At 44.6% G+C, this 15,028-nt stretch overlaps 2 protein-coding genes across 5 annotated transcripts in view; one reads left to right on the top strand and one right to left on the bottom strand.

The window, feature by feature from the left end:
* The window catches only part of LOC149466090 (uncharacterized), a 124,545-nt gene extending 122,346 nt beyond the window's left edge, over nucleotides 1–2,199 (bottom strand). The window contains exons 1-6 of one of the 4 annotated variants that reach the window (XM_089672748.1): nucleotides 2,120–2,199; nucleotides 1,562–1,671; nucleotides 886–1,008; nucleotides 676–799; nucleotides 243–559; nucleotides 45–156 (exon numbers count right to left, since the gene is read on the bottom strand). In XM_089672748.1, the coding sequence (XP_089528874.1) occupies nucleotides 45–156; nucleotides 243–559; nucleotides 676–799; nucleotides 886–1,008; nucleotides 1,562–1,639 (754 nt within the window). In that variant the 5' untranslated portion in view covers nucleotides 1,640–1,671; nucleotides 2,120–2,199. Of the gene's footprint in view, nucleotides 1–44; nucleotides 157–242; nucleotides 560–675; nucleotides 800–885; nucleotides 1,009–1,561; nucleotides 1,672–1,969 lie in introns of all 4 variants that reach the window. The other 3 variants (XM_089672747.1, XM_089672749.1, XM_089672750.1) reach the window with 3 other exon arrangements.
* A 356-nt stretch (nucleotides 2,200–2,555) lies between these two features.
* On the top strand, nucleotides 2,556–14,700 carry LOC149466089 (uncharacterized). Its single transcript, XM_089672812.1, has 7 exons — nucleotides 2,556–2,645; nucleotides 3,148–3,266; nucleotides 4,915–5,103; nucleotides 5,222–5,300; nucleotides 5,418–5,854; nucleotides 10,001–10,121; nucleotides 10,872–14,700. The coding sequence occupies exons 2-7, from the start codon at nucleotides 3,189–3,191 to the stop codon at nucleotides 11,591–11,593; spliced, it is 1,626 nt and encodes a 541-aa protein (XP_089528938.1). The 5' UTR covers nucleotides 2,556–2,645; nucleotides 3,148–3,188; the 3' UTR covers nucleotides 11,594–14,700.
* Nucleotides 14,701–15,028: the final 328 nt, after the last annotated feature.

Raw genomic sequence — 15,028 nt, 5'->3', positions numbered from 1 at the left:
CTGAACAAGGAACATCTTTTCTGGGTTTAGTATTTATTCCTCACCTGTGCTGATCTCTAGAGGGATCTCCTCCTCCCTGCGCAGCTCATCACTCCTCACATGCAAATCATCCGCTTCCTCCTTCACTTCAACCTTAACAGCAATCACACCAGCACCCTGGATAACACAAAAGGAACATCACAAACGAATACTTTAAATAAAACGCTAAGGATCACCTTAGTGAGATCATTTGTTTCACTTACCGAATAGTCCTGCAGGACCTTGTGATCCTCCTGAGGAATCTCCTGATGTTCCTGTGTGGAATCCCAGGAATACAGAGGACGGGGACATCTTTCTGGCGGATTCCCAGTACTGGATCCATCTACCTGATGATGGTGAGGGATGGTATGGTATTCCTGTGTAGAATCCTGGGAATACAGAGGACGGGTCCATCTCTCTGGCGGGTTCCCATTACTGGATCCATCTACCTGATGATGGTGAGGGATGGTCTGATCTTCATATGTGGAATCCTGGGAATACCGGGGACATCTCCCTGGTGGGTTCCCATTACTGGGTCCATCTGTAGGAAACACACACACTGACTGAATCCATTGTTTCTATGTGTTTATCAGATGATGGCGGATCTAGGTGGATCCTCTGTACTGCTCTTTCCTTTACAATAAAGTCTCCTCTTACCCGGTGATGTGAGGGGCGGCTGATTGTCCATCATGATGTCCTTGTAGAGGTCCTTGTGTCCTTCTAAATACTCCCACTCCTCCATGGAGAAATAGACAGTGACATCCTGACACCTTATAGGAACCTGACACACACAATGATACAGTCACCATCCAGACACATCCCTTGTCTGTTACTGGAGAATGTCCCAGAATTCCCAGCACCGCTCACCTCTCCTGTCAGCAGATCAATGATCATCTGGGTGACTTCTAGAATCTTCTTCTTGTTGTTTTTCTCAGATATCAGCAAGCAAGGTGGCCACTCACTTGTTTCCTTCTTTATAGGTCCATAATCCTAAAATAAGAGTATGAGAGATGTCATGTGACCTCCCAGAATCCTCCTCACCTCTCCGGTCAGGTCTGTGTTTTATTAATAGAGGTGAGAGTGATGTCATGTGACCTCCCAGATTCCTCCTCACCTCTCCGGTCAGGACTGTGTATTATTAATAGAGATAAGAGTGATGTCATGTGACCTCCAAGAATCCTCCTCACCTCTCAGGTCAGGTCTGCGTTTAATTAATAGAGAAAGGAGTGACGTCATGTGACCTCCCAGAATCCTCCTCACCTCTCAGGTCTGCATTTGATTAATAGAGATAGGAGTGACGTCATGTGACCTCCCAGAATCCTCCTCACCTCTCCAGTCAGGTCTGCGTTTTATTAATAGAGATAGGAGTGATGTCATGTAACCTCCAGAATCCTCCTCACCTCTCCGGTCAGGTCTGTGTTTTATTAATAGAGATAGGAGTGATGTCATGTGACCTCCAAAATCCTCCTCACCTCTCCGGTCAGGTCTGTATTTTATTAAGAGATAAGAGTGACGTCATGTGACCTCCCAGAATCCTCCTCACCTCTCCAGTCAGCAGGTAGATGATCTCCAGGGTGAGGTTTAAAATCCTCTGGGTCACGTGATTATGGCTGGTGTCCATTTCCTCAGGTTCAGGACTGGCGGACGAAACGTCTAAGGATATAATGTATTGTATTTTTAGCAATTTCCTCTTCTTAATATGCACATCGCATTCCATACAGTCCCCTCTAAAGCCTTTTAATATAAATCTATAGAAGGGAAAATAAGTGTTTTTAGCTATTCTGCGTGTAATGGATACTAAAAAGTTATTCCGGCGCTGCACAGCGGCTGCAATTCCTAATCAGGCTGTCAATGGGAGTGGCTGCACTGGGTGGTGACCTTAGCCAGCAAGGTTAAGGGGCACAAAATGTTGTCTGCAGTCCTGAAGCTCAGACAGTGTCATATTACATACCTGGGGAGGGTCAGGTGGGTATCTAGGGAACTTGAGCAGACATATATTCTTAGTGTGGTATTGGCTCAGGTACTCAGGCCCACACTGCACCTTCCTCTTCCCCACCAATGGTGCTGCTCATTCACCTACACTGGGAATTTGTCAAGGTACCTGTTCCTGTTATATTCTCCTCATTAGTTCCTCCTGTAGATGTCACATGACTAAAAAACCAGGTTCCTTATTTCCTAGAAGCAGCTCTGCAAAAAAGCACCGAAATGTGTCTTCATAAATAAGGCGCCTCAGGGCGCCATTCCGGAGACCGGAAGTCATTCTGGCGGACAAGTTGACCTCCTCCAAAATGGCTCCGCTGGCGGAGACATCCCTGTGCGCTCTCACTGTAATGTAAAACATTTTGTTTCTCTTATAATTATCACATATGTACCAATTCGGTGATGAAATTCATAGCGTCTGCCGGCTGCCAGAGAAATGGTGCGTTTTTTGTTTGTTTTTTAAATATCAGCTGCCCAAAGTAATCATGGGGGCTCCGCACTAGCGGTCAGCGACGCGCAGAGGGACGGAGGAGCATGCGCGGTGAGGTAGACGAAGCCAGAAGAAGAGTGCGCATGCGTAGCCCAGTGTTACCTTGCTGTGGGGATACTGGCAGATCTTGGGGAGCAGACAAGCGCTGGAGGAACAGGTATGGCCGCTGGAGGGGGACACATGGGCTCCTAGCTCCCTTCCCATCGCTGGGTTTATAGCTAAAGACACTACAACCAGTATTGTATAGGGTTCCTCCACCCAGAACTTAGACTTTAGTTATGGGTGGACACTGAGGAGCTAAATGTCCTGGAACTGACCTCTATCTCTATATCTTGGCCCATGGTAAGTGTGAAAGTCAGCCAGGGAGGTGGCATCTCATTGGTACAATCGTGACAGGTGGTCGGAGCTGGGAATCCCACTTGTATGAGTCCTGGATGGTGACCCACCAATAATTAGAGAGGGTGCTGAGAGCCTGCAACACCAGGGTCCTCCAATCAGTTCCAGCAAACCCATGTCATAGGTATTTCCTTCCAATGGGATTGTGATATCGGATTTCCTGAACTCACAGTTTCATCTTCTGTGATAGAGATGGTCTTAGACCCGTCACCCAGTCTAATGGCATTGTGTGCTAACCCACTTCTAATTCTGCCTGTCCACAGAGACCTCCAGTCACAACCTCCGAGGGGCGCTGCGGGTCACCATGGACAAGAAGAGACGTCACATAACGAAGAGGATCCTAAACCTCACTCTGGAGATCATCTACCTGCTGACCGGAGAGGTGAGGAGGATTCTGGGAGGTCACATGACGTCACTCGTCTCTATTAATAAAACAGACCTGACCGGAGAGGTGAGGAGGATTCTGGGAGGTCACATGACGTCGCTCTCGTTTCTATTAATAAAACACAGACCTGACCTGAGAGGTGAGGAGGATTCTGGGAGGTCACATGACGTCACTCTCGTTTCTATTAATAAAACACAGACCTGACTGGAGAGATGAGGATTCTGGGAGGTCACATGACGTCACACTCATCTCTATTAATAAAACACAGACCTGACGGGAGGGGTGAGGAGGATTCTGGGAGGTCACATGACACAAACCTGACTGGAGAGGTGAGGAGGATTCTGGGAGATCACATGACGTCACTCTTATCTCTATTAATAAAACCCAGACCTGACCGGAGAGGTGCGGAGGATTCTGGGAGGTCACATGACACAGACCTGACTGGAGAGGTGAGGAGGATTCTGGGAGGTCACATGACATCACTCTTATCTCTATTAATAAAACACAGACCTGACCGGAGAGGTGAGGAGGATTCTGGGAGGTCACATGACATCACTCTTATCTCTATTAATAAAACACAGACCTGACCGGAGAGGTGAGGAGGATTCTGGGAGGTCACATGATGTCACTCTCATCTCTATTAATAAAACACAGCCCTGACCGGAGAGCTGAGGAGGATTCTGGGAGGTCAGATGACATCACTCTTCTCTCTATTAATAAAACACAGACCTGACCTGAGAGGTGAGGAGGATTCTGGGAGGTCACATGACATCACTCCTATCTCTATATATAAAACACAGACCTGACCGGAGAGGTGAGGAGGATTCTGGGAGGTCACATGACACATACCTGACTGGAGAGGTGAGGAGGATTCTGGGAGGTCACATGACACAGACCTGACTGAAGAGTTGAGGAGGATTCTAGGAGACATTAGTCCTGTCAACACTCCGGTGTCCAGTGGCGATATAAGGGCCAGGAAATAAAAAACAGTGATTGCTGCAGGGGACCAGAAGATCGACGCTTGCAGAAATGTTGACTTCTGAAGAAACTTCAGTTTAAATTGTGCCTCAGCAGTACTCTATGTTTTGCCCTGAATTCCTCCTGAAATATAGAAATGTACATCCTGTTCAAGAGTTCAATTGTTTCATATCCTCATAGCTGTGTATCTGTAGTGTAAGATCTCAGGCACTGCTGCCTCTGACTGCAAGTCCCACTAGATCTTTTTAATGAGATTTGGTGATGTTATTACTGTGCTGCTCACTGTTCTTGCTGGAGAGGAAGCTGTACCTGAGGACCTGCAGTTCAAGGATCTCTCTGGTTTTTTTTTTTTGTTTGTTTTTTTTCTTTTTTATTCTTTCTTTGGATCTGTACTTCCGCCACCTTTCCTTCCACTTTTTATTACCTCACCAGTTATCAGAGCAGCAGCAGTGACACGAGGAAGCAATGCCCTGCCTTTAAGAAGCCGGCTGCCCCCACACAGAGATATAGTGCAGGATAGGACATCGTAGGTCTGTAATGGGTTAAAGATCAGCTGCAGGGAGACCACAAGCATTACTGGTGACTAGTCTTTTGCCCTATTTTTGCCTTTTTTTGAGGTACCACTTCCACATTTAAGGACTTCTTAATCTCTTTCAATACACCTTAGGATTACGTTCCACTGAAGAAGTCTGGTGACCATGTGACACCCAACAGCCAACCCCTGGCATCTGGAAGATGGAGCAGGAACCAGAGCCTCAACTTGGAGCCTCCACCTCCCTCCCTGACACCTGAGAAGAAAAACGACAAAAAGATCCTTCAACTGACCAGCAAGATCATTGAGCTGCTGACGGGAGAGGTGAGCGGTGCCGGGTATTCTGGGACATTCTCCAGTAACAGACAAGGGATGTGTCTGGATGGTGACTGTATCATTGTGCGTGTCGGGTTTCCATAACTCTGTCTCTTTCTCCATGTAGGATCTGGACTATTTGGAAGAAGACACAAATTTCTACAGAGACATCAAGGTGGAGAAATCTCAGATGCTTCACTTAAGTGGTAAGTTATCTCCATAATTGGCATCCGAAAAATGTTCAAGTAAACGGCAGATCAATACGGAGGGTCCACCTGGATCATAGAAACAATGTACTCAGCCAGTGTGTGTGTTTCCTACAGGTGGATCCAGTAATGGGAACCCACCAGAGAGATGTCCTCATCCTTTCTATTCCCGGGACTCCACACAGGAACATCTCACCATCCCTCACCATCATCAGGTAGATGGATCCAGTACTGGGAACCCACCAGAGAGATGTCCCCGCCCTCTGTATTCCCAGGACTCCACACAGGAACATCTCACCATCCCTCACCACCATCAGGTAGATGGATCCATTAATGGGAACCCACCAGAGGGATGTCCACGTCCTCTGTATTCCTGGGACTCCACACAGGAACATCTCACCATCCCCCACCATCATCAGGTAGATGGATCCAGTAATGGGAACCCACCAGAGAGATGTCCCCATCCTCTGTATTCCCGGGACTCCACACAGGAACATCAGGAGATCCCAGAAAAATCTACTGAAATCCCTAGAGATGATTTAGATGAGCAGAAGGTAAGATGGACCTAACTTTCACATAAATAACAAAGGACCATAGTTGAGCCCAAGTTTTAACCACACAGGGAGCTTCTTGAGGATCGAAGTCACGGGCCACTCGTCTTGTTCAGCTTTAAATGCTGAACTCTTGTTTGTTGGCCAGGATTCCTGTCATCCTGCATCTTCTGTCAACCCATCTTGGAAGTCTTTTCTGCTATTTATTGGCATATTTAACTGACTCTACACCTCCTCTGGTCCTCCACCAGACCCTGCACGTTTTTCTTTCCAGCTCTGTTCCCAAAGGAGGTGCATGGCGATGTTAGGAAGGGTGTGGGATTCTTGACACCTGATGTAATGGGGGTGGGGTGCTCTGGACATCTAGTCTTTATAGATACAACCGGCCTTTGAGGGCAACCATAATGCTGATACAGCCCACTGTTGAAAGGGAGTTTGACACCCCTGTCCTAGAGAATACAATAGTGGTAGTTTTAAATTTTTTATATATATATATGTGCAGCGCTAAACCGGATATGCGTAAATGACTATAATCTCAAGGATATATAAAGTGCTTGATATCTAAATACAGTACTGATGATCCGGAATAAATAATATATATGTATAATATATAGTGCTATATGATGCCCAAATAAAGTGCTAATTATCCAGAGAAATATGATGTCACGGTGGATAATCAAAGAAATAAATAAATAATTATGAACTTCCAAACAAATGTAATTAAGATAAAAAATAAAAGTTCCAATAAATATCAGTAATCCGGATAAAGGTAAATCTTTTTATCCCAGTAGTAAACAAATATTCCGGTGACGTGCGGGGTATAGTAAAAATGCACACTCACCAGATGCGCATTTTAAATGCGCAGTATGTTAATATGAAGTAATCAGCCACAGGTCCCCTCTACGGTAGGATGGGATACAGCCTGGGATGGATAACCCTCCACTGGAGCCTGGGGTGGTAAGAAGTCAGCCAGAGGTCCCCTTTAAGGTAAGCTAATGGAGGCACAGCAGAGCGGAGCAGGTAGGACATATAGAGAAGAATGGAAGCAGAACATGGACCATGGACCTCTGGCTGGCTTCTTACCACCCCAGGCTCCAGAGGAGGGTTATCCATCCCAGGCTGTATCCCATCCTACCGTAGAGGGACCTGTGGCTGATTACTACATATTAACATACTGCGCATTTAAAATGCGCATCTGGTGAGTGTTCATTTTTACTATACCCCGCACGTCACCGGAATATTTGTTTACTGTGTGTGAATGGGCACGCAGAGCAGCAGCTCGGGAGCGAGCCTGCTTGGGTACCCCCGTAGAGAGAAGAGAGAGGGGCCCTGTTTAGCATTACGGAGGAGGTCTGATGTGTATCACAATCAATGTGTGTTTACGTTCGTATATGTGGGAGTGGTGGGGGGATCAAAATTTTTGGGGGGATTGGATTTTATATGCTTGTGAGCAACTTAAATTTTTTGCAACTTAAAAAAAAATAAATATTTATTTATTTATTTTTTTCATCACATAGTCCCCTGTGTGATGATTTTTTTGGTGACAGGTTCTCTTCAATAAACCATCCGGGCTCTAAAAGACCCCCATTGTCTCCCCTGTTCTCCGCCGAATGTAATGCAGTGCAGATCGCTCTGCATTACATCCTTTCCCGGCCATACTGGGCGGACAAACTGACAGGAGGACGTGGAGGTGACATTTTACAGCCACTTTCTGGTCAGCAAAAAGAAGGGGAGGAGAGCGGACGTGTGTCCACCCCCCCTCTACTGGCAGCAGCCCCTATGCTGGTTCCAGGCCTACAGATGTGCAAGCAGGGCCTAGGATACATGGCAGAGGATGGCACCTGTTACCGTGGGGGGGTGATGTGTGAAAGTTTTGGCAGATATTTGGCTGAAAGAGCGTTTGTGAATGAGGCCCCATTCACACCTGAGCGTTTTGTAGCTCCAATACGCTCAGGGAAAAAAAAAAATCAATATTACTCTATGGAGACAGTTCACATCTCCACTCCACGTCGCCTGAAGCTCAAAAAAGTTTTGGAGCTCATATTGGGCAGATTTTTACATTTTTTTATTCCCATAGAAAAGAATAGAAATGGACGATTTTGTGCTTTTTAACTTGTGTCTGGTGCGATTTTTCTGCTCAAATTAAACAAAATATATAAATAAAAAAAAGAATAAATAAATGTAAAATAAATACACATATAAATAGAAAATGATGCTAAATAATAACCCCTAACCTTAAAAAAAGAAAAAATGAAATATTAATTTATGTATTTATTTTACATTTATTCATTTATTATTATTATTATACAGGATTTATATAGCGCCAATAGTTTGCTCAGCGCTTTACAATATAAAGGAGATAATACAGCAACAATACAGTTCAATACAAGAGGGGTAAGAGGGCCCTGCTCCTCGGAGCTTACAATCTAGGTAGGAGATTTATTATTATTATTATTAATAATAATAATGATGATGATAACTTTTTAAGGGTTAGGGTGTTAAGGTTAGGGGTTATTTATTATTTATTAAGTGAGAAAAAATGGTGCTTATTGCCATTCACTATTTGTTTATAGTCAGATGTTAGCAGCTACTTCATTTCCTTCTTTGAGTTAGTAGTTTTTTTGGTGGCGCAGTGGGTTTGTCCCTTTCTTTCATTATTTATTTATTATTACGTGGTATTTATCTATTAATATTTTTATGTACTGGTGTTTTTTTTTACATTTATTTATTCATGTATTTATATACCGTAATAATGATGATCATCATTTTTTAAGGGTTAGGGGGTTAATTATTATTTATTTATTTATTAAGTGAGAAAAAATGGTGCTTATTGCCTTTCACTGTTTTTAGTCAGGTGTTACCAGCTACTTCATTTCCTTCTTTGAGTTAGTCGACGCAGTGGGTTTGTCCCTTTCTTTCATTATTTATTATTACATTTTATTTACTTGTGTTTTATAATAATGATGGTAATTTTTTAAGGGTTGGGGGGGGGGGTTAATTATTTATTTATTAAGTGAGAAAAAATGTTGCTTATTGCCTTTCACTATTTGTTTATAGTCAGGGGTTAGCAGCTACTTCATTTCCTTCTTTGAGTTAGTCCTTTTTTGGTGGCGCAGTGGGTTTGTCCCTTTCTTTAATTATTTATTTATTATTGCATTGTATTTATCTATTAGTTTTTTTATTTACTTGTTTTTTTTACATTTATTTATTCATTTTTATTATTAATATTAATAATAATAATAATAATAATAATAATAATAATGGTCATTTTTTAGGGTTAGGGGGTTAATTATTATTTATTTATTAAGTGAGGAAAAAATGGTGCTTATTGCCTTTCACTATTTGTTTATAGTCAGGTGTTAGCAGCTACTTCATTTCCTTCTTTGAGTTAGTCGATGCAGTGGGTTTGTCCCCTTCTTTCATTATTTATTTATTATTACATTTTATTTACTTGTGTTTTTTTTTTGCATTTATTTTTTCATTTAATATTATTATTATTATTAATATTATTATTACCTTATCCCTAACAAAAAATAAATAAGAAAATAACAAACAACTAACCCTAACCTAACTTTAACTGTAACCTCTTACCCTAACAACAAATGAAGCAACAGATGCAACCTTAACTCTAACCCTTTACCCCACAAAACTAAATAAAATATTATTATTAATAATAATAATAATAATAATAATAATAATATAAAAAGAAATAAAAGGTGATGTAAAATCTGACACAGAAAAACCTAGCAACAAATGATGCAACAGATGATATTTTTCTCTATTCTCTAAACAAAAAAAAGCCAAAGCTCAAAAATGGCTAAAAACGCTGTATGAAAATGCCCAAAAATGAAACATCGCCTTAAGATACTGCTGTTCAAAGAAAAACCTTTGCCCTCAGTAGGTGTCGCAAGTTCTCTGAACTGTCTTCGCCCTGTTCTGTTGCCAGTGGTTGTCAGTGGAGTCTGCATGTCTATGACATGACTTTATGAATGACCTCATTCGGAATGTGATTCAGAAGGGTTCCGTTGATCTGTCTGTCCCGCTCTCATCATTTGTGTCCAATCAATCAGAACTGTCTGTGAATGCGTCTAAATATTACTTCTTGGAAGCTTGCTCAGAAATGTAAAAGCTGCATTTGGTCATTTGTAGGCCGAAGACGTGCGGGAAGTCAAGGCTGTTATCGTAACCCAAGGTGACACTGCTGAAGAAGCGAATGTGAGGGGTGAGGAGCCATGTAAAGAGGAGGAGAGTCCTCCAGAGATCAGCCGAGGTAAGAAATAGGCAACAAAATCCTGAAAGGATCTGGAAGCAGAGAAAGTGTCCTGCAAAACCGCACACCGAGCATTCCGGTACATCAAAGAGTTAGTAGCAGCCTCGGTCTATCTCAGTCCTGGCTACACCTTCCGACACGTTTCGCCCCGCCCATGGGGCTTAGTTGTGGACTCCATGACTAAGCCCGTGGGCAGGGTGAAACACGTCGGTGTGGCCAGGACAGAGAGAGACCGAGGCAGCTACTCGGTCTACCAAGTAATCTGGTAGATCAAAGAGTTAGTAGTAGCATCGGTCTATCTCAGTCCTGGCTACGCCCACTGACGCTTTTCGTCCCACCCATGGGGCTTAGTTGTGGACTCCATGACAGCCTCATGGTCAGGATGAAACACGTTGGTGTGGCCAGGACAGAGATAGACCAAGGCCGCTACTATCTCGGTCCTGGCTACGCCCTCCGACATGTTTTGCCCTACCCATGGGGCTTAGTTGTGGACTCCATGACTAAGCCCCATAGGCAGGGTAAAACGCATCGGTGTGGCCAGGACAGAGATAGACCGAGGCTGCTACTAGGTCTACCACGAAATCCAGTACATCAGAGTTAGTAGCAACCTCGGTCTATCTCAGTCCTGGCAATGCCCTCCGACGCGTTTCGCCCCACCCATGGGGCTTAGTTGTGGACTCCATGGGCAGGGTGAAACGCGTCGGTGTGAGATTCACATTTCACTTTTAAAATTGACTTAATACCCCGTAGGTGCGTATGGAACCTCCCTGGATCACCACCCTGTTTTCCCTCACAATTTTGAGACCGATGGAAATGTTGCTGAAGACACCGAAGGAGCATCTGCTGCTGGGCCCATCTGCTGTAAATCTGACCTGTTTCCAGTCTCCGGACATCCCGAGTACTTTGGCAGCCCTCCCGACACCACAGTGCCCAGCATCGGCCGAGGCGGCGAGCAGATCTACATCTGTACGGACTGCGGCGAGTCTTTCCTGTGCAAGTCGCACCTTGTCTCGCACCAGAAGTTCCACCTGGGGAAGAAGCAGTATGTCTGCCCCGAGTGCGGCAAATGCTTTGCGTACAACTCGCACCTGGTCCGGCACCGGATCACGCACACGGGGGAGAAGCCGTACTCCTGCGAGGACTGCGGCAAGTGCTTCACGCAGAAGTCGTACCTCGCCCTGCACGAGCGCTGCCACACGGGCGAGAAGCCCTTTTCCTGCTCGGAGTGCGGCAAGTGCTTCGCGCGCAACGCCAGCCTCTGCATGCACCAGCGCATTCACACCGGCGAAAAACCGTTCTCCTGCTCGGACTGCGGCAAGAGCTTTTCCCAGAAGTCTTACCTGCTGTTACACCAAACGTGCCATCGGGGGAACAAACCTTATTCTTGCCCCCAGTGCGGCAAGTGCTTCACCACAAACTCCTACTTGGTCAAACATCAGAGGACTCACATGGGGGACAAACCTTCCCTGTAGCACCACAGTAATGGGAAACAAGTCAGTCTGCCCAAAGGTGACTTTGATTGGACAATAGTAAGGTTGACTCGCCATCTTAATTCCTTTTTTTTTTCTTGGGGACTCCCAACAGTGAAATCTTGTCCCCACCCCTGAGGAACAAGATTGTCACGTCATTGTGTAAAGCGTTCCAACCTTAAGATCTTGGCAGCAATAGGTCTTCTATGGACCATTGTCAAAATCCTTTACATGAGTTCCTTCCCCTGAGGAGCTTACAAGGTCATGTTCCTACTTGGTGTACTCTAGCTGTGAGATATTGGTGCCAGCGTTCCATGGTTTGCTTACCTACAACTGCTGTTATGTTCCTTTTGGCCCTAACCATTCACATCAGTCACTACCCCGAGAAGTCTACTGTGCTCACATCAGGTACTCCAAGAGTGAGGAAACCATGGAAATCCAATGGCAAGATCTCATCTACCATGTCTGCTATGTCCCATTGTCACATCTGCCCCCCACCCCCGGCCTGGAAAAGCATACACTGTACTATCCTCGTGTCAGCCATTAGAGTTCCACGGTTTTCTCACCTACCACAGCAGTTATGTCCTGGTGACATAAGAATTCATATCAGTCCCTGCCCCCAAGAAGCTTTCAATGTAATGTTCCTCCTTGGGGTACTCCAGATGTATGATGTTGGCACTAGAGTTCCTAGGTCTGCTGACCTGCTACTGTTAGGTGAGCAGATCTGCTGGTAGGTATGCATGGTGCCCTATGATTGCTGCCATTCACATCAGTCCCCGCCCCTGAGGAGCTTAATATTTCTACTTTAGGTAGTCCAGTCGTAGAACATTGGCAGCAGACTTCTCAGGTCATCTTGCCAACCATGACTATTTAGGCAGACTTGATGTTCGGTGAGAATAATGCCACATGGTTATAACCATTTACATCTGCACTTGCCTCCTAGGAGCTTATACTTGTCCCTCTCCCAGGTATTCTAGCTATGAGATACTGAGACCAGAGATTTCAGTCCCTGCCCCTGGGGAAACTGTAATTTCCTTACCTAGGATACTTCAGGGAAGTACCCCAGATGTAAGATGTTGGCACTAGATTTCCTAGGTCTGCTGAGGTACCTCTGTTAGATAAGCAGATTTGCTGGTAGGTATGCACGGTGCCCTATGATTGTTACCATTCACATCGGTCCCCACTCCTGAGAAGCTTAATGTCTCTACTCCAGTAGTCCAGCTATAAGATAATTGGCAGCAGACTTCTCAGGTCATCTTGCCAACCATGACTAGGTAAGCAGACTTTATGTTTGGTGAGAATAATGCCACATGGTATAACCATTTACATCAGCCCCTGCCTCCTAGGAGGTTACACTTGTCCCTTTCCCAGGTATTCTAGCTGTGAGATACTGAGACCAGAGATTTCAGTCCCTGCCCCTGAGGAAACTGTAATGTCCTAACCTAGGATACTTCAGGGAAGTAACCCAGATGTAAGATGTTGGCACTAGAGTTCCTAGGTCTGCTGAAGTACCTCTGTTAGGTAAGCAGACCTGCTGGGAGGTATGCACGGTGCCCTATGATTGTTACCATTCACACCAGTCCCCACCCCTGAGGAGCTTAATGTCTCTACCTCAGGTAGTCCAGCTATAAGATAATTGGCAGCAGACTTCTCAGGTCAGCTTGCCAACAATGATGAGGTGAGTAGACTTGGTGTTAAGTGAGAATATTGCCACATGGTTAGAACCATATACATTAGCCCCTGCCTCTTAGGAGCTTACACTTGTCCCTCTCCCAGGTATTCTAGCTATGAGATACCGAGACCAGAGATTGAAATCCCTGCCCCTGAGGAAACGGTAATGTCCTTACCTAGGATACTCCAGTGGGGAAAACTTAGCTCTAGAATTCCCAGGTCCTCACCTCTATTGGCCATAGCAAAGGCCTACCAGTATCTTTGGTTCCAGTACTCTACCCCAATAAATGACTTAATATGGACAATGCTAACATTCCCCACCCCCCCAGGTGCTTACAATTTTGGTTCATTTTTAAGTATAGAATCCAAGTAGGTAAAGAGATCAGATTTGTTTTTTTGTCATGTTCCTGACTTCTTATTCAGCTTTTCTAATGGCTTCTGGGCCAAGGTTGGTGAAACTGATGCCTGCCCCTGAGGATCTTGCATTGAAACATCCCTATGTACATTCCTATTACACACTTAACCCTTTCCAAACCTAACCTAAAGCTGCCCCAGTAACACACTTTGGGGTTTACAATTACGGGCTGCGGGGTTGACTGGATAAAACCAACCACATGTGCTACGGTTTCAAGACTTGGTATTCTGAGTGCAGTGAGATATGAAGTGGGTGGGGCTTTCAAAACGGCAGTTATCCAGAAACCTTTTCTTCTCCCCGTGGATAGTGTGTCATGTTTTAGATGTCAGCTTAGTATTGTTGGTGACACTCCCTAACCCTCTTGGAAAGCACTTGTGCCTGTCAGTAGAGATATCAAAATGGCCACCGAGCCCTATAAACACCGTCTGCTAGCGGTCTGTAAGAGTCAATGCTGAAAATTGATATATGACTAGAGCAAGACAAAACTTCCAACGCGTTTCGGGGGTCAAACGCTCCCTTCTTCAGGGCTCTGGTTTAAATGATGGGACTCTAGGGATAGTATAGTAACCAGAATTAATGGTGTCCTATGACTCGTACACTACTACTACCTATATCTGGTTACCATGCCACCCTAAGAGTCTCATCATTTAAACCAGAGTCCTGAAGAAGTTGGAGTTTGGTCCCCGAAACGCGTTGGTGGTTTTTCTCGCTCTTGCCATGAAATAATTTTACTATTAAAAGATTTTAGATTTCTGGATATTTGTTTTGGTGCTCGTATTAGATTGTTTAAACATGGAATCTCAGCTCTGGGTCACCCCCTCAGTTAAGGGGGACCCCTGATTTTTGGGGAGCATCTGCACTTCATGGTAAACATTTGACTCCCCTACTAATTATATTCAGTTCCTCATTTTATTCTTTCTGGTAAGATTCAGTGGGCTTTTTTTTTTTTTTAATAATCAAATCATGTTTTTTGTTTTGTTTTTTTTGTTCCATCTCCGCTAATAAAAAAATATGGACTGAAAAAGGTTTTCAGATCTGGTGTTTATTGAGGGCTCTTTCACATCGTGGGGTGTAGTTACGTAAAATAGGCAGAGCTATTTGTCCTGTGAAACGGCATGTATGTTTGTTCTGTGCGAATGTAGGCAAAATCGAAGATTATTAGGAGGTTTTTTCTCCAGGTCAAATGTTATTCATTCATAAAGAATATATAGAAACAGGAAAATACCTCATTATGACCAGTAGATGGAGCTGATGATTGTATTTGACCACTTGCCGACCGCAGATAGCCGAATGACGGCTTCCCGGCGGCCGGCCAGTTCTGGGAGGGCGTCCTATGACATCCTCCCAGAATG

Source organism: Staurois parvus, unplaced genomic scaffold (assembly GCF_062004578.1).
Source record: "Staurois parvus isolate SC_StPar_1 unplaced genomic scaffold, SC_StPar_1.0 ptg000132l, whole genome shotgun sequence".
In the NCBI taxonomy this organism is placed as follows: Eukaryota; Metazoa; Chordata; class Amphibia; order Anura; family Ranidae; genus Staurois; species Staurois parvus.
This window is presented reverse-complemented; position numbering and strand designations above follow the sequence as displayed.

What these genes read in the sequence shown, in the direction of transcription:
- LOC149466089 (XM_089672812.1), top strand. Translation starts at nt 3,189, where the DNA reads ATGGACAAGAAGAGACGTCACATAACGAAGAGGATCCTAAACCTCACT. An exon ending in TCTACCTGCTGACCGGAGAG is followed by an intron (nt 3,267 to 4,914) that starts GTGAGGAGGATT and finishes AATACACCTTAG; the next exon opens with GATTACGTTCCACTGAAGAA. An exon ending in TTGAGCTGCTGACGGGAGAG is followed by an intron (nt 5,104 to 5,221) that starts GTGAGCGGTGCC and finishes TTCTCCATGTAG; the next exon opens with GATCTGGACTATTTGGAAGA.